The sequence below is a fragment of the Megalobrama amblycephala genome, linkage group LG5 (assembly GCF_018812025.1).
Source record: "Megalobrama amblycephala isolate DHTTF-2021 linkage group LG5, ASM1881202v1, whole genome shotgun sequence".
NCBI classification, from domain to species: Eukaryota; Metazoa; Chordata; class Actinopteri; order Cypriniformes; family Xenocyprididae; genus Megalobrama; species Megalobrama amblycephala.
Window position 1 is genome coordinate 35,175,882 of NC_063048.1, and position 26,442 is coordinate 35,202,323.

General features: G+C 37.9%; 1 protein-coding gene across 1 annotated transcript in view; it reads right to left on the reverse strand.

Annotated features, from left to right (window-relative positions):
* The window catches only part of mdga2a (MAM domain containing glycosylphosphatidylinositol anchor 2a), a 113,157-nt gene that overhangs the window by 27,500 nt on the left and 59,215 nt on the right, over positions 1-26,442 (reverse strand). Inside the window, exons 7-8 of the mRNA XM_048190263.1 lie at positions 24,084-24,353; positions 17,502-17,650 (exon numbers count right to left, since the gene is read on the reverse strand). Of these exons, the coding sequence (XP_048046220.1) occupies positions 17,502-17,650; positions 24,084-24,353 (419 nt within the window). The remainder of the gene's footprint in view (positions 1-17,501; positions 17,651-24,083; positions 24,354-26,442) is intronic.

The window sequence follows — 26,442 nt, forward strand, 5'->3', positions numbered from 1 at the left end:
ACTGTACTTTTGCAATGCATCATACAACAACTGCTTATTTCAAAGTCTCTCTTTAAAGACTCTTTTTAAAAAAAAAGAAAAAGAAAAAAAAAAATCAATACATTCATCAGGGATATCATCACAGATGGCTTTCAGCAGCATTTGATCTTATCTATGTAAAGCAGCTAAAGCCAAAATGCAATTAAACCCCACTGAAGAGAATCATAGAAGATCATTTTCAAATGACTCTTCACTTACTCCAAACAAAACAAGAACAACAACCCAACGTCCAGATTTTTTTTTTTTACACTAGCACTAAACACTTGACATAGAGTATCCTTCAACACCACATTTGGGTGTGATTTCATTAGAGAACTGAAACGCTTTTGCTTTTTTCATGTGGTTTGGTGTGCACAGCTCCAGGGACCTTCTGTTTCTTCCAACACAGCACTCAAATCTTAACACATCCTTGAGCAAGACACTCTAAACCTTGTTGTGGATGTGAGAGGCCAATATTGAAGCGCCCAGCCCTCACGCTGAAGGAGAGTGTGAAGAGCAACGGGGCAGAGAGCACACATGGGCTCACAAAACAACCTTGTAGAACCAGCTCTGACGAAATGCTTAAAATTTGGTGCCACTGATAAAATACCCAATTTAAGTCTGTGGAATGTGAAAATCTATTGTGATCCAAGAAAGTGACCTTGACTGACTGTATACATGAGAAAAATTCCCATTCTTGCCACAGAATGTCAATACTAACTTAAATTATGTTCCGCTTCATACTTTTTTTAACTGCTATATGCATGATTCAAAGAAAGAGCTCATAATAAAATGTTTTCCTCATTTTATTCATTATTTACTCAACCTCATATAATTCCTGTTTCTGAAGGACTCAAAAAGGAATTTAAGGCAGAATGTTCACACTGCTCTTTTTCCATATAACTTAAGCAAAGACTACAGAATAACACAAGACGTGTCACTCGTATTGTTTTGAATGGGAGAAAGTGTAACGCGCAATATGGCGGAATAAGTCCCGCCTTCAAAATAAGAGCCAACTGCCGACTGATAAAGTCATTGTGTCACTGCAGCGGCCGTTAGAAGCTTTCTATAGAAACAGTCAGACGCGCGCCTCCGAAATGAGGCACATGTGATGCGCATTTAGGTCTGCGCATGCGCATTAGCTTGATCCAGCCTAAAAAATACAGTTTTTTTGTCATGATTCGAGCGTTTGGAAAAAAAATTATGAGACAGTTGTTGTCAGAATTCATTGGTGATTTCAAATGAAATTTAATCGAAAACTTGGCAAACAGCTTTGGAGAATTTGATGTTTCCCCATTCAAAGAGATAGGAGCTGCATGGATGGATGCGTTTCAAAGATGGCCACCGAGTGAAATGACTTGTCTTAAAGGGACTTTGACTTAAGTGAATGATGACCAGGGGTTGTCAAGCTCCAAAAAACAAACAATATGCAAACAAAAACAACAAAAAGCTTGAACAACTCATACACTACCATTTAAAAGTTTGGGGTCAGTAAGATTTTATTTTATTTTTTAAAAGAAATTAATACTTTTCTTCTTGAAAAATATCAGCACATTTTCCACAAAAATATTAAATGGCACAACTGTTTCTAGAGCACCAAATCAGCATATTAGGTCAATTTCTCAAGGATCATGTGACACTGAAGACTGAAGTAATGGCTGCTGAACATTCAGCTTTAACATCACAGGAATAAATTAGATTTAAAAATATATTCAAACAGTTATTTTAAATTGTAATAATATTTTACAATATGTTCACTGCATTTTTGATCCATTAAAAGCAGCCTTGGTGTGCATGAGACTTTTTTCAAAAACATCAAAAAAAAAAAACAGAAAACAAAACAAAACAAAACAAAAAAGTACAGTCCAAACTTTTTAACAGGAGATTTGCATAAATTACAGACACTATATTTCACATCTTCTGAAGTTATATCACAGCTTTATGTGATGAAAAGATGAACATGTAAATAATTAATTGCTGATAATCTTTTCTTTTGCAGTAGCTAACCAATCACATTATATTGCATATGTTCAAATCTGGCACATTAATATGAATGCAAGTTTGACAATGATGTCTTCTAACCAGTTTTGACAAACCAAATTTCACTAAGCACATATTTAAATCACACAAATGAGATTAAGGGCCCTATCATATACCCGGTGCAATGCGGAGCCAGATGCAATGCAAGTGTTTTTTGCTAGTTTCAGCCCGACGCAGTTATCATTTTCACGTCCTGCACCACGTTGTTTAAATAGCAAATGCATTTGCGCCAGGTTTACTTGTGTGCAAGGTTTGTTCAGGTGCATTATTGGCGTATTGCTATTGATCAACTGAATCCTGGTGTGGAGTCAATGCCGCAATTTTTTTTTTGTTATTTAACCCTTTCAAACGTGAGTTTAAAATATTCTAGCTGACCCTCCAGAGTAAAGGTGCATCCCAATTTGTGCACTTCTACACAATTCTATGACGTTTTTAAGTATAAATAGTGCAAGTAGTGCGTTCACACTGAAAATTCCAAAAAAGAAAAAGTACACTTTAAATACCCGGATGATGCACTAAATTAACGGAAAAAATTAAGTGTGGAATGTTGAACACTTGATGCACTCAACTGTCGCAGCTTTAATTACGTAGCGGAGGGGAAGGGGCTGTCAGACTCTGATGTTTAATGACAAAATAACCTTATACATTTCACGCACTACATGGATGAGTACATAGTGCATAAGTACATAGTGTATAGTGTGTCATTTGTTTTGTTTTTTAAGGCGACCGTTATTTTAGAACGTTTGCCCTTACTGTTTCCACGGCAATGCGTAATGCGTGTCACGCAGCCACAATAACACTGATATGACAGATGGATCGATATTATTTTGTTTTTCCTTTTTTATTTAAAATATTCACAAACTTGCTTACCATGTCATCAACTATCTGATATTCCGATTCTCAAATATGAGTAAGTGAGTGTGTTTTGTTGTTTAAAAACCTTTATAAAATAACTTTATCTTGATCCATATTATGGATATTATGGGCGCCGCCATCTTAGTTTTCCCAGCAGTCCTGTCAGTCGGATTTATAGCAGGTGAATTCATCAGTTTCTCCCGAAATATATGCAAGTAAGTGGCTGGTGAACTGGAAGAATACTAGAGTAAACTTTATAGTTACTTAGACCCATTATGTGTGTCTGATATGAATAAATGTCAGCAAAAAGTGTTGAGCGTGTCCATCTCGCAGCAAAAGCGCGAAAGCACAGTTTGAATCTGGCAGTTATGTGACGTCACTGAACGATCTAAATCCCATATGTGGGACCGTACGCCCAGGGGTACAGAAATAAAAATCCCATATGTGGGACCATATGCCCAGGGGTACAGAAATAAAAATCACATATGTGGGACCATATACGCCCAGGGGCACAGAAATAAAAATCCCATATGTGGGACTGTACCGCTCAAAGGGTTAAAGAGCGCGTTAGTAATATGCGCCTATAAGCAGGTGCACAACGCGTGTACATTCTGCTTATTACACTCACAGGGATGCGCAGCAGTACACACACATGCCAAATATTAAAAATAAAAGGATTACACTGTAAAAGATTATTATTGTGTGCATAAAGATAAAAATGCTTTTTCCCGTCGTTAAACTAGCAAAAGTGGATTCGGACACGCCCTAAGCGCACATGCGCCATGCGCTTTAGACCATGAGCTTACATTGTTAAAATAGGGCCCTTAACATCTGCCAGAGATCTCCTTTCTATACAGTCACTGTACAGAATGAACATTTGATTTAAAATCTCCTGATTTCTACAGAAGAAAGAAAATCACATAGCTTTGGCATAACACGAAGGAGTAAATAGTGACAGAATTTAATTATTAGCTGAATTATCCCTTTAAAATGTACACCTACAGTACTGGCAAAATGGCACAGCATTTGATACTTCTCTGGTAATCTATTTTGTGAGGATACACATCACGACAGGGTTCATCACAACACCACCCTGAGACGCGAGGCAAAGCTGCCAACAGCAGAAGGAAAGCGCAAAGTTTCACAATCAGCAGAGGCTCAACGCCAAAGGCTTTCTCTGGGGTCACTAGTCAGAGAAGCATTATTATATTTTTATAATGTAATTTTCATCTGCTTCTCATTATAATAGCTTAAGAATTTCAAATACAGTTTCCCTCCTGGTTTCTCAGTAAACCATCTGTGCTCTGAACCGTGTATATATTTCCCCTTTCTGTATATCTTGGGTTTGTTGCAGTTTGGCAATGCATTTTGATTACGAATCAAACCAAGCACAATTAGGAGACTTGCATTTGAGCACACTGCACACTTTAAGGCATTTTTGGCTATTCTGCATTACATACAAACCTGACATTTCCCTTCCTCTGAACATGACCTTTATTCAAATACCATCATCAGAGAGATGAATACAGGCCTCTTCTTCTGGTTAGAGAAACAGAGAAACATTATCTTCAAAACGCAAGGTTAATTTGAAAATAAATAAATAAATAAAACACACACACACACACACACACACACACACACACACACACACACACACACACACACACACACACACACACACATCAGTGTTAACCTTTTAAGAGGAACTGCCCCAGTAATCCAGTGGTGAACGTAGGAAAAACAAACTCCACTAAGAATATCAGAACTAAAATTCATAGTCAAACTGAAGGAAAATCTACATGATCTTCTACAGCACTGCTACATCAGCACTCACATTTTCTTATGAATAAAAGGAAAGGTCAAATTATCTCTCTAGCGGTACTGGAACTTGCTGGTTACACAAGGAGGTGTGTGCTCGCTAAATAACAACTGTCTTTGCGATTCAAGTATAACACAGTGTAAAAACATCCCTATTCACCTGCTCTCATCGAAAGTACTTTTGCCTCGTTTTGTTCTGCATTGTAATATATGTTGCCGGTCGGAGGTAAAATGGCTTGTTGCTATGGCAACTGGGCTCACTTCTCATTCATGACATCGTTCAGCAAATCTTGTTGTATAAAGACGAGCAGAGAAGGAGTTGGGGATGAAGGGAGGATGGGGGAGTTGATATGAAGAGAACAAGACATTCTGCCCTTATGCAAATTCTAACCTAAACACCTTTTTGTGCACTGAGAATCTGAGATACATCAACTCCACATGGGAGAAAGGAAATTATATTTTGTGTAAATAAGAACCTCATTAGTATTTGATCGAAGATATCTAAGAAAAAAGAGCTGATTTGCAATTCAAAACATGGCAATTAAAGCAAATTATGATGATTCTTTTCTCAGTGCATACTTGGGGGCAACCTAAGGAAAGTTAATAAAAGAACTCTTTGCATGTGTTAATATACTAAGTTTATGAAATCAAATTATTTGGATAGTCGGATTAATTATGAACAAGGTCAAAGGTGAAGGTGTGCTGATCTCAAACAGAAGGTTTTGTGAATTAAACCAAAACTTTCTTCACAGCAGGTTCATCTGGAAGTTCAAAAGGTGAAGCAGTGCTGATCTATGAACATCTCAAAACCTCCTTAATGCATATTTAAGTACTTCCACCCTGAGGCACTAAAACCTCTACTTATATCTACTGTGTGCAAAAAAGTATGTGTACGGCAAATAATAAAAATAGAAACGTCATTTATTCTACGTATCCACTGGGAAGCATGCTATGGCATGCTAATATGGCATGCATCGTCTACTTTCTTTATTGTGAGTTATGAGCAACATAGGATCACTAAATATAGATTAACCCATCCACAAATGCAGTCAAGCAATGCAAAGCAACCCTTCATCGATGCTCTCCATGTGCATTTAATGTCAGTTTGTGTCCGCAGTTCAGAACCATAATACAAACAAATTAATATTTGCTTCAGTTTCCTTCTTTTTAACAGCAGACTGAAAAAAAATAGACATTTACTTGAGCTCCAACTCAAAAAAAAAAGAAAAAAAGAAAAAAAATAGTGAGATATTAGAATCTGGTATAACAATATGCACATACACGCTTACCTGTGCACGCAAAATATGAATCGCTTTCATTAGTGTAACCACTCCAGCGTGCCCCCAGTAATAAGACTTCACACAAGACTTATTTTGTCATAATGCACACTAATGGCAACGAGCTTCGTTTGTAAATAAGGTTTTATGCTAGCATTAGCCCATGCGTAGGCCCAAGGACATTGTACCTTTAGATACTTCATCCAGTGTGTTATAAATTGCATATTTCCCGAGAACAGCCATGTGTTGATGTTGTGCAAGTCTTTGAATTAGCCCGAAGGCCAGTTTGATGACTGCAGAGTGCTGTTTGCTACAGTACCGACATAAAACCTCTGCTGCAATAGAGAATAATATATTCTTGTTATGGTACTGTAAAGGTGGAACTGTATCCTAACACACTGTCCTTCTGCACAAACAATTTATAGAGTGAAAAGGTGGCCTGTCATTTACGCTACAGATTGAAAGAGAAACACATCAGCAACTGTGTGCTTCTCAGTGTGAAACAGTGTGCATGAAAGTGTAGAAGTGTGTCCTTGAGTCTTTACTGTGGGTGGAAGCCTTGATGTTGTATTAGCATGCAAGGGGTGTACTGTATGTGTGCGTTTGTGTATCTATATCAGCGGTGTTTTCTCTAAGGAGGCCCAATATAACAAATATAACCAAAATACAACAAATATCACAAAATATGTGACTGAATAATGTATAAATCTCTCATTTCTCGGAAATAGCAGGAAGTGTCACCAGTGGGCTGCAACATCTCTTTTGCCTTCATTGAGATCACATTAAGATCCCAAAGCATAAATGTGAGGTGGGAATGGCAAAACACTTGATAGTCATTTGAGATCTGCGACGGGTTGATTACCTTGTTAGTGCAATAATGTCCACCTATCATGTCCCCCAATCAACCAAACTGGAGGAAATAGACAAACTAATCACTAAACAACTCGCCCTCTTGAACATTACCACTTTTTGTCATGTCTGAATCTAATTGAAAAATCAAAAGACTAGTTAAAACACTACTAGTGTTTCAAGACACTACTAGTTAAAAGTTTGAGGTCAGTAAGATTTTTTTAAAATATGTTTTTGGTTACACTTTATTTGGTTAGTCCACTTTAGACATTCTACTAACTATAAGTTGCATCTGCATGTCAACTATATCTGCTAACACTTATTTTGATGGTCCCCCAACAAACATTTTACTGAGTATAAGTAACTTTGCAAGTACATGTCAACTTATTCTACTAAGCTTAACCCTAACCTAACGGTCTACTAATACTCTAAAGGCGAGTTCAGACTGCACGATTTTAGCCCCGATTTTGGCTCGCCAACGGGTTTTGAGAAATCGCCGACAAATGCCCGAAATCACAGGCAAATCGGTGCTCGTTCACGTGAGTGACAATCATGCAGTGTGAATGAGCAAAGACGCGATCTGAGAGAATCGCCGACGAGTCGCCGACACCCGTGAGATATTTGGCATGATAAATATCTGGACCTGTCGACGATTCAAAATCCTGCTGTGTGAAAAGTGTTCTGACTGAAAACTACATCGGCAATGACTGATAGCCAATGAGAGAGCAAGATACAGAGCACCGGGGAGTTCGGGGAGGAGTTATAGACCACAATATCAGCAAGCATGGCTTCGTACACATAAACATTACAATTCTATCAAACAGAAACAAAGCACAAACATTTGCTTGACCATCCGCAACAGCAGCACATTGAAAAGTTATGTATTTAGCTCCAACTCTCGTTGCAGAAGACACAATCCACAGTCTCCCCAAACATTTCCTCCTCCATATTCTTTTCTTTTTGTTGTTTTCGCTGCAAATCAGCGTACAGACAATTCGTATTTCAAGCTTCTTGCGGGCTACTATTTTTAATAATAATCCCACCGTGTGTCTCAATCAGCTCCCTAGTTAAGTAGTCAGGGCACTGATCAGAGTATCAGCCACATTCACTTTCATTATATACTGATTCACGACCTAGGGAGCTAGGGAGCTGATTGAGACGCAGGGCCAGTCTCACGTGAGAACTCCGGTCTTGAACGCGTGATATCGCGTGGTTTCCTTGTCATGTCTTGCGTGTGTTTGGTTGTGAAACGTAGTTTGCGTGCCAGACAGTGTTGTCGGTGATTCTTCCTATTGTAAAGTCATGCAGTGTGAAACCTTCTGTCGCCGATCCATCGTGCAGTTTGAACACAGCAGCGACTGAATGCTGGCCAAGATAGTCATGCAGTGTGAAAAGAACAGTGACCCGACTACTTTGAAAATTGTGCAGTCTGAACTCGGCATAAGGAGAGTTAGTTGACATGTAGCTGCAAATTAATGAGAAGTAGTTGATATGTAGTTGCAAAGTTACTTATAGGCCCTGTTTACACCTGGTATTAAGAAGCGTTTTGTTCGATCAGATCACAAGTAGACAAGGGGGACACATTCCCGTATACACCTGGTGTTTTAATCCATCTCTTTTGTCCACTTTCAACCACTTCTGTCCTGATTTCTTTAAGGGGAGGGTCTATGGGCAGGTAAATGTATGGGTATTTTCAGACCTTTCGATCTAATGAATAAAATAAGCTTGTGCAATTTACATATGAAAGCGACCGGAAAAACATACAGAGAGCAGTAGCTTTCATTTCTGCTTTGATAGTCGCAAGATCAGTGAGTGCATGTTGGAAATCAGCAATGGTGAGAGCACATTGTGCTTGGTACGTTTTTAGTTTTCAAACCACATTTGGATCTACAAAGTTTAAATCCCATCTGGCTAGTGCGCTTCCCATAATCTTTATGCATTATATCAGTAGGCAGAGAATAGGTGGTCTTTTTTGGCTGTTCAAATACATTCAACCACATGTGCATCTACACTATGAAAGCAATCTGGTCGAATGGGTTTTCGACTACCTCTGGAAGTGGTAGAAAGTGGACAAGCTCATAACATTTTAGACCCCATTTACACCATTTCCTGTGATGCTTCACTGTCACTTGATTAATTTAATGCATCCTTGTTGAATAAAACATACTGAGCCCAAAAAATCTTAATGATCTCAAACTTCAAAATTCTATAAAATAGCATGTTCTTATAAACATAAAACAATAGTATGGTATTAGTTGCTTGTTGATAATGCAACTTATTGTAAAAGGTGTTCCATTAACCTTTAACCAGGAAAGCATGTAAACACCGTATGGCACATGAAAAAAAACAAAAACAAATCAAGAAGAGACCTCCTGAAAGGAAAGCCTCCTCATTTCAGAAGGCAAGTGCATGCTACTGATCTATATGTGTATGAGATCAAATGAGACAAGACTAAGTTATCAGAGGGGGAATTACGAGGGTGAACAGTAGGAGATTTCAAACCAGAGGGGAAAAGAGGAAGTCATGTGGGGGAAGAGATCTGATAAGTGCGCCCTGCTGAGTTCACTACTGAAGAAGCACTGTGAGTGTGCACAAGGGATGGAAGACGGAGGGCGGCCCTGACTCTGAGATTCCAAACTCCGTGAATAGAACAGAATAGAATCATTATTTGTCATCACACGACAAGGGCCAGCAGAATTTATTTCCGCAACGTTTATGTCTTCAGTGGAACACAAAATAATTTTTTGTCCATACAATGAAAGTTACAAAACATAACAAAACACTGTGTTAATAATGCTACTAGGTGTCTACTAAAGAAAAATCTACTTTCAAAGATTTGATGTCAATAAACATGAAAACTTTCCATTTCCAGTACAAAAGACAACTTTGTTTTTAAATGGACTGTTAAAATCCTTGTATGCCCATACTCCCAGTCATGTATAATCAGCCAATCTGATTAGAGTTTGCCAGAATGATAAAATGCTTTTCAATTTTGTCAGAAAAATGCATCTGGCAATACTTCACTGGATACATTTTTTTAAAAGTATGCACATAAAACAGTCAATTCCCCACTACTTCAAGATCTAAAAAAAAAAAAAAAAAAACCAGCACACTTGACCTTTAAATTTGTATTTGTACTTAGTTTACTTAAAAACTAAAGTAGCACAGACATATTCACCACCAAGTTAGAGTGAGCAAGTAACGTGGAACAAAATCCCTGAAGCAGCCCGAGGTAAAAGGCTTCATCTCAGCACTACATGGAAAGTATGATCAATAGAGAGATTCTTACAATGCTGTTGAAACATTGCAGAGATATGATGACACACTTACAGCATGAATGCAATTCAAACACTCTACAACAAGTTCATAGGGGCAAAATGGGGGGCCGAGGGTCACCTGCCATCCCACAGGTGCTTCATGGCTTCATTTGGCATTGATTGATAATTATAATAATATTTATTTACTTGTGATAAGTATACAGTTGTAATTTCAAATGAGGAAACAAACTCTGTGAAACCTTGAATATGAAATAGAAATATTTCCTGAACTGGATTTCAGGGCTGCAGGAACAAATAAACAATAACAGAGGCTTTGGAAATGAGAAACAATATGAGTATTTTCCACATCAAACATCTTGTATACCTCACACTTTTAGAAGCCAAATTTGGTTTATGTCTTCTATCTGGAATTCGAAGGAATTAGATTTCTATAATGTGGATTTGGAAGCTTTATGTGCAAATGCCTTTACCACGCCTGGAGAACTAAACAATGCTGGACTGCTGCAGTAAAACAGGCTTCCATTTCTCATCTAGCCTGGGAGCTAAAGATAGTGCTAAAAACAATATCATTAAAGACACTTAATTCCCATTAAAGTAAACTCTGAAATCCCATTAATTAAAGATGAATCGTTATACAACGTTTCTAAAAAATGCTATTTAACATCCTCTAAACATAAAGCTGAGCCAACTTGCAGCACTACAGAGGTGTAACCTTATATGTCATCTAAGTTAGGATGACTTTTACAACAGCATGTTAAGTGCCATAAGCACAGAAAAAAATGTTAAAAGGGCTCGTTAAACTTGAAGTACGTAGGCTGTATAGTGAAAAACGAGGTCATAGAAACATGTTCATAACTATGGCTGCATGCTGCCCTTTACTGCTGCTGTGAGACCAGTGCTCAAGTAGCTTTAATAATCCTTGAAGACCACGTTTAAGATGGAAAGATTGCTGCATATCAGAACAATAGACATTTTCTATACAGAATCTGCAAAATCTCCATAGGGTTGTATGTCTATCCCAGGCCCTGTTTACACCTGGTATTAGATGTGTTTTGGTTGATCGGATCACAAATAGACAAGGGAGACACATAGCCATTTACAAATGGCGTTCTCATCCGTCTCTTCTGTCCTCTTTTAACTACTTCTGTCCTGATTTCTTCGAAGGGAGGAACCTGACTGGAGAAGATGGAAAAAAACACAGAGCAGCAGCTTTTGTTTCTGCACTGACAGCTGCAAGACCACGCCGAATGTTAGAAATCAGATGGTTAGAGAACATTGTGCTTGGTACATTTTTCATCTTCAAACCAAACTTGGGTCTTCAGCCGACAAAGTATAAATCCCGTCTGGCTAGTGTGCTTCCTATGTTGTTTATGCATTAAGCCATTAGGCGGAGGGTAGACTGCCTTTTGTTGCTGTTCGAACACATTCGACCACATGAGCGTCTACACCAGAGGTCTTCAACCCTGCTCCTGGGGACCCACTGTCCTGCAAAATTTATTTCCAACCTGCTTCAGCACACCTGCCTGTGATTTTCAAGCAATCCAGAAGAGCTTGATTAGCTGGTTCAGGTGGGTTGGAGCTAAATTCTGCAGGACAGTGGGTCCCCAGGAGCATGGCTGAAGACCTCTGGTCTACACTATGAAAGCAATTCGGTCGAATGCGTTTTTGACTACCTCTGGAAGTGGTCAAAAGTGGACAAGCTCCAAACATTTAAGACCGTGTTTACATCTGTATTTAGCATCGTCCACTTGTGATTCGATTGACACATCGAAAACACATCTTAATACCAGGTGTAAACAGGGCCCCAGCTACATTGAAAAGATAAAAAAAAAAACTAAAGTAACAACAGAAACCCATAACCTTGTTTACACATGCTACTGTACTAATATAAGGTTTGATTAGGAATGCAGGTTTACTGTCAATCTACGCCATCTTTTTTTACGATATAAATGCTCCAGCAACAGTAATATTGTAATTTGCGTCGGGTGTGCAAATGACAACATGCAAAATCAAAACGGGACTTCATACCTTTGTAATGAAATAGCAATCGCGAGATGAATCCAATCCGTCGCACTTGGGTAAAATGTCCATGGGACCATTGAAAAACAAACAACGGCTCTTTTTGTCCACAAAAGTGTTAAATCCATGAAATATTGATATACTGTCAACTTCTTCTGAATGATCTGCTCTTCATCATTGTTCCTCAAGAAATTATTAGTTATAAAAAAAATTCACCCCCCTCAGAGTTGTCATGAAGGGCAAAATTAGCTATATAGACCAAAACCACAATTTGATCCAGGCTGTAAATGTGTTTTTTTCTGCTGTAAAGTTGGGCATTTTAACATGGGGCTCAATGAGATTCTGCTCTCTTTTGGAGCCTGTCCCTAGCGGCCAGTCAGTGAATTGCAGTTTAAGTCACTTCCGTACTGGCTTCAAGAGAAACTGGTGGGGTTTGCCGCTTGGTGATCACAGAAGATGTATTTTACTACACTTTGTGATCGAATCACCCGTAATGGAACATTTTATACCAAGTTTAAACAGAACCACTGCTTTGATTCTTATTGAATCTTTTTCATTGGGAATACATGTTTCTCCACTAGGATTGCGAACAGAACAAAAGGAAATAACAAGCAATCAGTCTGAAAGCTTGTTATACATCAGGCCTTGTGTTAAACAACATATATTGAAGAATCTTTATCAGAGGTGACACTACTCAACATTATTTTTTACTAGAAATTACATAAAAAAAAGATATTCAAAATCATCAAATTTATGTGCATGTTCACAGCCTCAAAGAGTGTTAATATAGTACATGAAGGCTATAAAAAGCAAGGGTAAGCAATCTCATTCCTAGGGGATCTATAAACACGCCAGACCCCCGCAGTGAAATTGCCCGTCCCAGGGTTAGGCACTGAAGCGCTGCCTAATATGCTTGGCTGGCAGTGTCTCCATTAGCTTGCAAGCACTCCAAACCCTCTCGTTTAGGATTGTCAGGCTAAGACTTCCCATGCCCGTCGCGTCCTGGAAATGTCACTAGCCAAAGCGAGAGAAGAGCCCACAGAGCGTTGCGAGGGGCTCACGTCGACAGGTGACCAGGCGAGACAACATGATGGATGAGCACGTAGGGGAAAAGCGGCATGTTAAACAGAACAAATAAACTGCAGAACAACAGTTGGTGAACAAAAAAGGATGCGCAGAGGCCGTGTAGAGGGAGAATATAAGAAATTAACGAAGAGGCCAGACTCCTCCATCATGATCAGAACAGATGAGTCAATCACCACCCACTGCAGGCACAAGCACACAGCTCCACACCCACATGTACACACAGACACACACAAAAGCATAGAACGGATGCCCCCGCAATCGCTTCACACAGCTAACCTCTGTTCGTTGGGGTCCCATCCTTGATTTCTCCTGTAAAGCTTATCTTATTACAGCAGCTTCATCCCACCGGACACAGCTGTTAATTAGTTTTCTGCCCCTTCTCTTGTTTTTGACTCTCTCTCTTTCTCTTTGCAGTGCCAGGTGTGCTTTCAGTTAGGAAGTCATCAAGGATAGTACAAGGTGTCCTCTCTATAGTGCAAATGACATGCATGCATTTATTTCTCTTTTAGAGTTAATGAATTAAATGCTTTCTGCTGATGAAGGTAAATATAAAATGTGACAGATGCTGGGAAATAAACATCATCTGAACTCAAATGGATAGAATCTTTTCTTTTCAAGCCTGTGATGATCATCTTTTGAAAAAAGTTTTTGCTACATGCATTAAATAATTTATTAGCAAATCTAATGGAGGAAATCAGCAGCTACATTACATGGGCCATTATGGGAGGCATGGATTTTTATTATTTTCTGATTCTTCAGTCCATCCACTAGATCATTACACTCCAGAGGACACATGCAGATGGCATACTGTGGTGTGAGACATGCTAAAATGCATCTACAAACACTTTAAACACCATTTTGTAGATTTTTTTATAATTATTATATACAGTTTATGACCTCATATAAATTGAGAGATTTGTACTTTTAAAAAGTAATTTGTCACACTGTAGGACCTTTTAAAATTAGCTAGTGAAGACAAAAATGCCCCTTTTCAAAAAATGTAATATAAGTCTCTGGTGTCCCCAGAATGTGTCTGTGAAGTTTTAGCTCAAAATACCCCACATCATTTATTATAACTTGTCAAATTTCCCCTATTTGGGTGTGAGCAAAAAATTTGCTGTTTTTGTGTGTGTCCCTTTAAATGCAAATGAGCTGCTGCTCTCAGCCCCCTTTCCAGAAGAGGCAAAGAAAAATGATTTAAAGGGGACCCTATTATGCCCCTTTTCACAATATGTAACATAAGTCTCTGGTGTCCCCAGAATGTGTCTGAAATTTTAGTTCAAAATACCCCACAGATCGTTTATTATAACTTGTCAAATTCGCCCCTATTTGGGTGTGAGCAAAAACACACTGTTTTTGTGTGTGTCCCTTTAAATCCAAATGAGCTGCTGCTCCCTGCCCTCTTTCCAGAAGAGGTGGAGATTTAACAACTCGTGGTTCGATTGCTCAACACAGCTGGAGAATCTCACGCAGCCAAAATGACCATTGTCAGTAATGGTGTTCAGCCTTACATTGATAAAACATTGTTCAAAAACCTCTACGATCACTATGCAAGTTGCATAGGGCCCCACAAATTACGCAAGGCCCTGCCTCCCCCTCATGTCAAAGCGCGTGTCAATGTTTACAACTTCTGATGAGATTATGAAGCGGAATTATCCTTCTGTTCACGAAAAGAGAAAAGAGAGATAGAGGAAAAAAAAAAAAAAAAAAACACCATGAGAGTGAATTGCGGGAACAGCAATCAGGTAAACTAGTGTTTTCTCCTCTCCAAGTTTAATGTCAGCAAATAACAGTAAAGTTAAGTTGATGTTCATCTATTTCTAGTCTGTCTGTCTTGCTGACCTAGCTAGCAAGTGCATCTCTTGGTCTGTCTGTGCCTTGCTTATTTGCCAGGGCTGTGTTCTGTGACTTTGTGCCTTACAAAAGTGAGAGTGAAATATAGCTATTTATTATGATGGCAAAGGGCAACGGTGTTTATAAACTGCAGCTCGGAAAAGATAACCATATCCGTGTGAACATACGTTCATATGCGCGTACGGGAAATGAAATGCACGCATCCCAGAAGCAACATCTCTGGGGACTAGGGTTGCAAAATTCCGGGGAATTTTCAAGGCTGGAAACTTTCCATGGGAATTAACGGGAATATATGGGAATTAACGTGAATTAATGAGAATAAACAAGGAATTTGCAAAATTGCAGGTTATGACGATAATAGGGAACTTAAATGTAGTTGGAAAAAAAAAAAAAAAACATCTTGCAGCGTAATCTTGGTTAAAACAAACAGATTTAATGCAATTTCAGTTAAATTTTTACCCTGCACATTCCTCAATCACATTCACACAGCACACTACTTACTTCAGGGATACTGAGGCCACACACCCTGCATGCACTGTGCATTCCTCCATACCATGCACATTTGATCAAAAATACAGAAAAAAACAGTAATATTGTGAAATTTTATTACAATTTAAAATAATGGTTTTCTATTTTAATATACATTAAAATATCCTTTATTTCTGTGATGCAAATTTGAATTTTCAGCAGTTATTACTCCAGACTAAAGACTGGATTAAGGGCCCCTAAAAATTCAGCTTTGCCATCACAGGAATAAATTGCATTTAAATATATTCACAATATTACTTGATCAAATAAATGCAGTCTTGTAAGAGACGTCTAACAAAACGATTTTTTAAAAAATCTTACCAATCCCAAACTTTTGAAATTGTTCTACATTTAAATAAATACAATTTTAGAGAGTAAAGTTCAACCAAAAATCTAAATGATTTCCTTATTTTCTTATTTATATCATACTAAACCCATAGAATATAATGCATGAGTTGTATGGATTTTTTTTATTGTCTTTTATTGTCTACAAGAGCTGTGTAACAATTCTTCAAACATTGCACTTTTTGTGTTCCTGGAAAACATACAAACAAACAAAAAACAGTATACTGGTTGGCAACAACATTAGAATGAGTAAATGATGAGCGAAGGTTCATCATTCGTTTGCTGTTATATGGACTCTTGCATCAACTGCCTGGAAAACAATATTGCTCATGTGCAAGCATAAAATTCATCTCAAGCTCAACAATCCCTTGAGCATTAAAAGCAGAATGCTAAGACTAGTAAACATTACTAATAATGCAATCCCAAAACACAAGCAAAGCAGAGACCTTGATGGAACCTGCTAAAAGCCTGAGAGAATGAAAGGGAGATAGAAACAAAACGAAACGTAAGGAAAGGAAAGGATACGGCAAAAGCAACATGGCATGGCAAAACGTGCTACGTGTACTTTGCATTGACTTTGAGCACCAGTAGGCAGCCACTAGCAAAGGCGAATCTGACAAGGAATAAATCACCCCACATGATGTCATTATAAATGGCCGTGGACGCTGCCATTCCAGCTGAGCAGAGGAAGTGTGAAGGAGAGGGTGACAGAACAGTGTGATGATGACTTGTAATTGACAACCACACTGCTCTGCATGACCACACGCACCGAGGCAGAACAGTACAGCGCATCGGAGAGTGCTAAAGCTCTTGGACAAATATTAGCCCCACTCGATAAACAGAACGTATCTGTTACACTGACGTGAACTACGTCAACAGTAACCATAAATGTGTCCCATGAATCTTAATAATGTTCCTTGACTTATCCTATATGGGTAGGATGTTGACAACTAAACTTGTTCAAATTCGGTATTAATTTAGCACTGCCTTCATAAGCAATCGTGCACAACATTCGACACACATGCCAAATGCACCATTAGCATGGATGCTATATAAAGACAATAGAGATTTGAAAAGTCAATTGCCATGAGCATATATATTGCCATGAGCACAGCCTTTCTCTCACATTTTTTCACAGACAAGAAGGTGCATTTAATTTGCATCGAATGTGGCTTTTAAAAATAGAACTAAGCATTCTGGGTAACAGAACATTAAATGATGGTCTTTTTTGTCCTATCTATTAACGTTTTCAAGAAATATAACTAAAGACCTTAAAATGCAATTCATACATACAATGACTGATAAAATGAACATGTTTTTAATTTATTTACAATTTAATATAATTATTATTAATGAATTAACTTTTAATGTAATTAAAAAAGTTCAACAAAACAAAATTTGGACATTTATTCACCCTTACACATTTCCCACATATCTATCATACATCTGGTATGAATTCTAAAAAATACCACTGATAAAAACTTCTTTCTAAGTAACTACTTAACGTCATCTTTAAGTGTTCAGACACACTCACCTGCTTGATACCAAGTCGATAAGCCATGATACGGTCGACCGCATTGGGATTCATTTGAGTCCACTGGAGTTTGAAGCCGTAGACACGTGGTTTGTTCTGCCACAGAGCGCTGTAGGTGTCATAGTAGAACTCAGGTGGATAGGCTTTACCTGAAAATACACATTGGCTTATTAGTGTAAATTCAAAGCCACATTTCAAGGCCAAATCTAAGACTGAGAAATTTGTTGTGTCTTAATTGATAATTCATATACAATCCTGTAATCTTGACTAAACAATTTAGACAGATTTCCATGGCTTGTGTTGGCTATAAGTTGCAGATCCAAACGTGCTAGATTCCTCATTCCCTCTGGCCATTATCACAAATATTCTCCATTTAGGGATGATATGTCAGATCAAGTCATTTGAACAAAAAGTAAACTAAAGGGATTTGTTTGATAAGGTAAGCCTGTCTCAGTGAAGCTAAATAAACTTGATAATTCCTCTAAAAATAATGGAAAAGTGTCTCACTGCTATTATGCTGTATGTATATGTATATTTAGAGATCATTAAAAAACATATAGTCTGCTGTTTAGACCGGCAGGTCAAACGTCTGCCGCACTGAAGTGATGATAGAGGATATTGTGAATGCGTTTACAAACCATTACTGGTGGAAAATGAGTAAAAAAAGAGAACTGTTCTCCATCAGAGGTTCAAAGGAGACAGACACAAAGCAAAACCATTAGGAGAGCTCATCTCTCTATCTGCTGAAAGCTGACAAGCAATGAAAAAATATATGAAAACGAGAAAGAAAAAACTGTTTTGCATCAAGGCCTGTCTGTTTCTCGCCAAGCTAAAAAACACTTGCAGAATCAAAGTAAAAAAGAACAAATATATTATTTGCAGACAACAAATTCTTTACGCTCACAAAATGAAAAGAAACTCTATTTTGTCTAAAATAGCTGTTTTTACAGTACATTGCTAAGACAGCACAATTAAATAAACAAAAAGCTAAAACAAACAAACAAACAAACAAAGACATTAATGTGGTTGAGTGGTAAAAAGGTCTTGTGTCTGAATCCTGGAGAATTATATCATTAAGATAATTAGCTTTTATATTGTCACTTTACTAAAACCAAAAGAAATTATTAAAAATGAATCAAGATAGATTTTAGAAAGCAGAATAAAACAGTAAATATTTTCCACAGTTCCACAGCTGCTTCTTTCTGTCGGACAGGCCACTCTATCCAAAAAGTCCATCTCTCGATAGAGAAATTTTGAATGACCAAGCCGGTAGAAACACCTTGGAGGGTTATAGTGAGAAGAGCGAGAAAAGGTTTGCTGATGTCTGCAGGTCAGGGATAAGGCCTGTCACCAGCACTTATTTTATCCCCAGCTTATTAAGAGGGAAAAATCTAGAGCCAATGCTAATGGGTCCATGGAGTTTACTCTGCTTAAGGCTTAGGGATAAATTTGACTCCTCTGGGAATCAATGCTTGAGTGAAGGTGGAGAGAAAAAGCAGGAGCATCATAAACACATGGCTCTTAAATCAGAAAGTACTGGATGGATCAGCTGCCAGACTCCAGAGTGTTAAAAAGTGCAAACCTTTGAACCATTAGATTCAGGGCTGGATGAATACCACAATTCTGAATTCACCTAGTCTCAAGGTACATCAGTATGCAACGAATAAGAGCCGTGGAAATCCGAAGAAATGAAATTTACACATTCACTGGGTTACAGTGATTATACTCAATTCTTCTTAAAGCGAACACTAACCACCACTACTTCTTGATATATGTGTGTTTTCCTGTGTATATAGACGCTATCATGTAGGACTGAGCTACAAAGACCAAGCAGGAGACCTCTGGGGTGAGAATAGTTGTGTAATTGAAGTTGGTTCCTGGTGTTCAGCACTGTCATGACAAAGAACCTGTGCTCATACTAAATCTCAGCACATGAATACTTTATATTTAACTCCCCAGCAGTGTGCAGCTATCAACCAGTGGGGAGTACTTACTAACCCATCAACCACTAGACTACTATCCCCACAGCTCAGGCACCCTGAAGCAAACCAACTTGGATTTTTGAGCCAGGTGAATTTTGAATGCAGCTTCCAAAAAAGATTTTTTTTTTATCTTTGACAAATACTGTCACACTTTTTACATATAGTCAGCGTTAAACTAACAAGTTCAGTTGCAGTTTAGCTTGGAATAAAGACATTATTAAAGAAATGATGTATTATGGCTCTTTAACACCTATTGTGTTGCAAAAAGTGAAATAAATCTTCTGCAAATCCTGTGTTTTATTCACACATAGAGAGCGAAACAAATACGCATCAGCCAATGCAAATGTACCCAGTGAGATTAAATCAATAAAGTGTATTCAATCAATTATTTATTTTAACATAATTAATTCATAAAATCATTTTGATGAATGTTTATTCTGGATTTACACATTTTGTCTTATCTTAAAAAGGAACTGTATGTGTTAACACTTTAACTACTATGAAAATGTTCAATTAATCATAAATTAATAAGAATATTTGAATCTCTTGACAACCCTTGTTTTTATGTAATAAAACGGTAGACTACCATTCAAAAGTTTTTTTTCTTTAAAGCAATTAATACTTTTATTCAGTAAGGATGCATTTAATTGATCAAAAAGTGACAAGAACGACATTCATGAAGTTACGAAAGTTAGTTTTAACTTCTATTAATCAAAGAATCCAGATAATATTTATCATGGTTGGCACTAAAATCTTAAGCGGCACAACTGTTTTCAACATTGACAATAACAAGAAATGAAAATTGTGATAATAGTTTATAATATTATACTTTTTTACTGTATTTTTTATCAAATTGTTCCAGCTTTGGTGAGCAAAAGAGACTTCTTTTAAAAACTGTATTACTGCAGTTACAATGATGTAAAGACATTGTGAAAAAATGTTGATAGTGCAAACAGATGCAGAAACATTCACATTCGGTAATGTGAACATTAGGTTGGGATTTGAACCCAGGTCAACTCATGTGAGAGACTAAGACTAAATAAAACTTGCATAGACAAGTCCAAATTAAACCCTGCGGATCGTGACGACACAATGATGTCCTAAGACACGAAACGATCGGTTTGTGCGAGAAACCGAACAGTATTTCTATCATTTTTTAACACTAAAACACCACTGTCCAACTGCGTTCAGCACTCGTTAGTAAGGTCTGATCGCGTTCTGACAGCGGCAGTGATGTCTCGCGCATAGACTTCAATGAGTGCTAGACATCACTGCCGCTGTCAGAGTGCGATCAGACCTCACTAAGCGAATGCTGAACGCGGTTGGACATAGTGGTGTTTTAGAGTTAAAAAAATGATATAAATACTGTTCGGTTTATCACACAAACCGATCGTTTCGTGTCTTAGGACATCAATGTGTCATCACGATCCGCAGGGTTTAATTTGGACTTGTCTATGCAAGTTTTATTTAGTCTTATAGTAGAAGTTCCCATCCACTCGGATTATTTGACTGACAGACAGCAACGGTTGGAGTTAAAAATCATCATTTGTGTTTTACTGAATAAACAAAGTCACCTACATCTTGGATGCACTGGGGGTAAGCAGGTAAACATAAAATTTTCATTTTTGGGTGAACTATCCCTTTAAAACATTTCATACTTAAAATAAAACTTATTGTTAAAAAGTGTTTCTTTCCTTGGTCACGTCTTATTTCGCCTTGGGCATAAGTGAGCCAGTACAACACTGGTGCCCTTTCAGAAAATAGGTGCATGATGGTCCTGCAGGGCCTTCTCTCAACTTTCTGAACTTTCTGCTGTATTAATTGGTAACCCCTGTTGAGTTTGCCCAGCACTGCGTACATTTAAAATGAATGCTGAGACTGAGAAAACTCAAGCTTTTTTTTAATCTTCGAACAGTTGTGCACATTGCTCTGACAAAGAGAAATGTCAACTTGATGCATTGGCCATTTGTTCACACAAGTGTCACACAAAACCCTGTGGCCATGTGACATTGGCTGTTGTTCTGTGCCTTTGTCTTCATTTGCTTGAATTCGCCATGTTCGCTTCGCAATACAACATTACAGGAGCTTAACCTCCAATAAAACATGGGATTTTCTGGCTTGTGCTCTTTTAACACCCATACATATAAAAACCCATATGATGACAACGATAAATGAGAGCTTCAAGCTAGTGCAGCATGTTCCAGCATCACAGAGAGCAGAGGCTCATCACAGATGCATGGTTTGTGCAAAATAATGGCCTTCAGCATGTCCTACAGAAGTGCACGGAGGAGAGAGAGAACGAGAGAGAGAGATGCGGATACAAGGAGAGTGGATATGAGTGATATAATCCTCTTTTATGCCTGCTGAACAGAGCAGGAAATTGTCAATGCAAATTAAATGATTAGGGGTGAACATCTCCAAGAATAACCTATGCATCAGAAAGCAGGTAGCTCATCTCTCTCTCCCACATCCTCCTCTGGTCCAGGATGCCTCATCAACCAGCTGGGATTTCATCCATGAATATTCAACAGCAGGGAGGGCAAAAACACGAGCTAGCAGTTCCCATTTCTAAACACAAGCGTCTGGTGCAGTAGCAGGCATGAGATCAGGCTACTTATGTGGTGGCACGAAATCAAAGAGAAACTGCTCCACCATTTGAACCAAATGTTCCAGGTGACATGGTAGACTGGATTTATCGGTGCCAAAACAGATATACGGCAAGTCCTAGATTTGGGGTTTTGAATCTCGAAGTAAAAGCAAGTTCTGCTTTTGAATTGCTAGTGAAGCACATAATGCTAGTAATGTATCTGCACAGTTTAATATATTCTGTTGTTAAGTGCTTGTAGTTGAGATTAGCGTGTTATTAATAACTGCTTAATGCACAGTAAAAAAATGTAGCACAAAAATCTGTTATGAGTTTCTCTTGCCTATCAGGAACAGATTTTAATCAGGCACCAAAGTATCGTAAACTGGTGATTCTTGACAGGTTTTGCATAAGGAGATAGATTTGAGATTGCATGGTGACCCAACAAAGAACCAAAATGTACAATTAAGAAACAAGCACGTGAGCAAAATTGCTGTTGCTTGCTCTGAATATCACAGCCATGCTAATATTTAGCCCAATATTGAGCGTGGCATTTCGATAATCAAGAGGTGCATCCCAATTCACATACTGTACTTATGCACTCTTCCATTTTGTAGTATAAATAGTGAAAGCAGTGTGTTCACACTGAAAATTCCAACAAGTAAAAGTGCACTTCAAAAACCCAGATGATAAACTTGTTTAACAAGAAAATTAAAGTGAGGAATGATGGACACTTCAAGCATTCGATGGTCGCAGCATTAATTACATTGAGGAAGGGAAGGGCTATCAGGCTCCAATGCTGGTTGACAAAATAATCTTTTCTAAACTCTAGACAGTAGGGTATATAATACATAGTATACATGCCTAGTGTATTTATTGTACATCATCTGGGACAGATGAAAGAAGTTAACATTGAGTAACTTACATTTCAAACATAATATTGCTAGTTACAATATTTTTACTAGTTATTTTGTCTAGTTTTGTTCCGCCAATTAAAACAATCATAAACAAAGCCAAAGCAGAACCATTGCGAGCTTCTGAGCAACACATAGTACTGGAGAGCTCATTCCTGAATGAATCATTAGAAGTTACTCATAAAGACAGTTATCTTGTTTTGTACCCAATTAAATCAGTTTTTGAACAATTCACTGATTCACTTTTAAAGAGAGTCATTTGTTACATTCATGAATGAATCAAACTGGTTGAGTCTTTTAATGACTCACTCATAAAGACTGAGACAAGACTTGCTTGTTGCCAGCTACAGGCGTTACAATGTAACCAGTGGAAAGAGTCACTGATTCATCCTTCCCCCTATGTGCTATCTTCTTAAAGCTGCAGTCCGTAACTTTTTTTGGTAAAAAATGATCCAAAATCAATTTTTGAGCAAGTACATAGCCAGCCAGTGTTCAAAACTATCTCATTATCTTAGCTCGATTCACAATGGTAAGCTTGTAATAATGTTTTATAATAATGACATGTGACATGGTGGATTTCCGCGGGAAATTTGAGCATGCAGCAGTTCCTCTGTGCGAGGAACGATTAACGATTTGAGAACAAAGTATAACAGTAATAATAATTTGCACGATTTAGCATGATCCGTGCTAAGCGATCGTTAGATTTAATCATCATTGGCAGCGCAATTTATTGTAGGCCTAATGCTTTTTTCCTCAGTTGGTCAGAACAAAATTGGTAGAGATGTTACTTACTTGTTCAGATGATATTTTCCAGTGAAAATTCTTATATTGGTCATACTTTCAAGACGTAGAATCTGTGATTCTGAAGTACAGTATCCACACCGGTGCGGTGACTGACAGCAAGCATTAGGTTCATCCATGCTGACGAGCTGTGCCGAGGCACAACGCACGTACAGATAACTGTTCCGCATATGACTGCAATTGCAGGTTTCAAACAAGAGATGGCGACAAAGAGGAAAAATCGCGGACTGCAGCTTTAAATATACACAATTATACTGCAAATGCATCCTTTTAAATTGCACATGTATTTTAATTGTGTTACCTGTGACAAGGAAAGTACATCGGCCAGCCCCTGCTTCGTTGGTGATGTCACAAGTGTATGCACCATAGCCCTCGCGGTTGAGTGCCCTTACGTGGTATTCCGTCTCGTCCCGAGTATCGAACTTGCCTGTTGTTAGCAGTCTGGTGCCCAGTTTCCATTCGTACGTCAGTACTCTTGAGGGATGGGCACGTAAGACCCTGCAGCTCAGTGAGAATGGCCGGCCTAGACCCTGCCGGATCTCTGTATACACCGGCTCCACCGCGGGAGGATCTGAAAAAGGACGTGCATTCATATCAGCCACAAAGAACGTGTCTACTAAGTCAATAAAACCAATACAATTCCCTGCTGAAAAATCCAGCATAAGATATGATTTCTATGCTAGTCACAAGCATAGGAGGCGGGAGAGCTGGACCAACTACACCAGCTCAGTTTTGCTTGAGAACAGCATGACCAACTAGACCAGCACTATAGCAGCTCTAACCAGCATAAACCACCCTGGACCAACATGGAATTCATGCTGCATTTTTCAGCAGGGTTGAGAAACGTGGCAATTTAGAGAAGTACAGAATGAACTTACTGTGACTAAATGAGATAAAAGAGTGTTAAAATAAAGATTCATTCACAAAATTAACAGTTTTTGACAGTATAGTAGCCTGTTAATGTGAAACACGAAAGTTACTTGAGAATATCGCAACAGCAGCTGTACAGACATCACAGATGGATCTGAAAGTTTTATAATGACTGTGAAGCAGCAAAACAGCAGAAAAAAGGGGGTAAAAATGCTGACTCACCCACTCACAAGAGGGTGACCTGTCATGAATCAGTGATTCATGGTGTTGTGAGCCAATGCTCGCACATACACCATGATGCACACCATCAGAGAGCACAGCCCCGAGAGAGCATCATCAAACATAACATGATGTCCTTAGAAGGGCGCTGGCATCTGCACAGAGTTTGCACTTTTTATAGTCTGATTTGGAGAATCTTCCTGTTACTGTAGTGCACAGCGCTTCTATTAATGTCCGCTGAGAGTCATTCTTACATAGAGAGCTTGATACACAGAATTTACACACCACATTCCACTTTTACTCTTCTATCTTGTATACATACTATGCATACATATATATACATTCATAATTTATATATACAGTAAATATTCAACATTTAACAATATCCAACAAGCATTAGGACAATTTAAGAATGTGTGTATATATATATATATATATATATATATATATATACACACACACACACACACGAGACAACACTGGTAAGATCAGAACATTCACTGCTAAATTTCACGCTTTGGCTGGCATTGACGCTGGTGCATCGCGCATTATAGATAAATTGACATGATAAACGACAAAACACATTCAAATGCTGGTAAGTGCCCACGTAACCGAGTGTGCACACATAATATCTGAGCCAGAGTAGACACAAGGACACTATATTTGAGAGCATGCGAGTTTTGTGGAGAGATTCGTGCTGCACATTACATTGATGTGCAGATTGCGCACTCAACATGCGTCGTTAAAAATGCCATAATAACTGCCTCAAGTGAACCATAAAACTAAAAAGAATGTCACATCTGAAAGCTGCAGTCGTTTTTTATTGGTTAAAATAAATGGAGAATATCTCGTGTTTCCGTGGGTTCTCAGCACCTATATAGCCTATAGTTCATGATAGAGTGTAGTTTAAAAGATTGTGAATATTTTGAATAAAAAAGGAAAAACATAATAAAAGTGATACATCTGTCATACAGCTATTGTGCCTGAGTGATGCGTCGCCCAAATGTGCACATATTGTGAATTCATTTAATAATAGTAACCTAGCTTTCTTGGTAGCCTTCAGTAAATCAATGATGTATACAACATCAGTTGACCATATGTTTACTTTCAGTTTCATATTTCCATATTGATAAAAAAAAAAAAAAAAAAAAATCTGATATCCTAATCCTTTATTATCCCAAAATTAAAATCCAGTCATTATTTAATCAACCTCATGGTCCAAAATAAATGAATCAAATAAAATATTTCTTTCTGAATCTACTTTTTGTAATGTTTATTTGAAGCGTTTTCACAATTACTTTAAATTATCTTCTGGGGGTAATTTCTCAGCCAAATTTGATGTACGATAAATTTGTGATTAACTAGAGTAATTAATCGCCACATCATGTAATTAATTCGATTAAAAATGTAAAAATTTATATATATATATATATATATATACAGCTATGGAAAAAATTAAGAATTAAGAATTAAGAACTTAACATTGATTTCTGAACTTGGAGTGGTCTCTTAATTTTTTCCATAGCTGTATATATACACACACACACACAAACACTCAAGTTATTGCAACA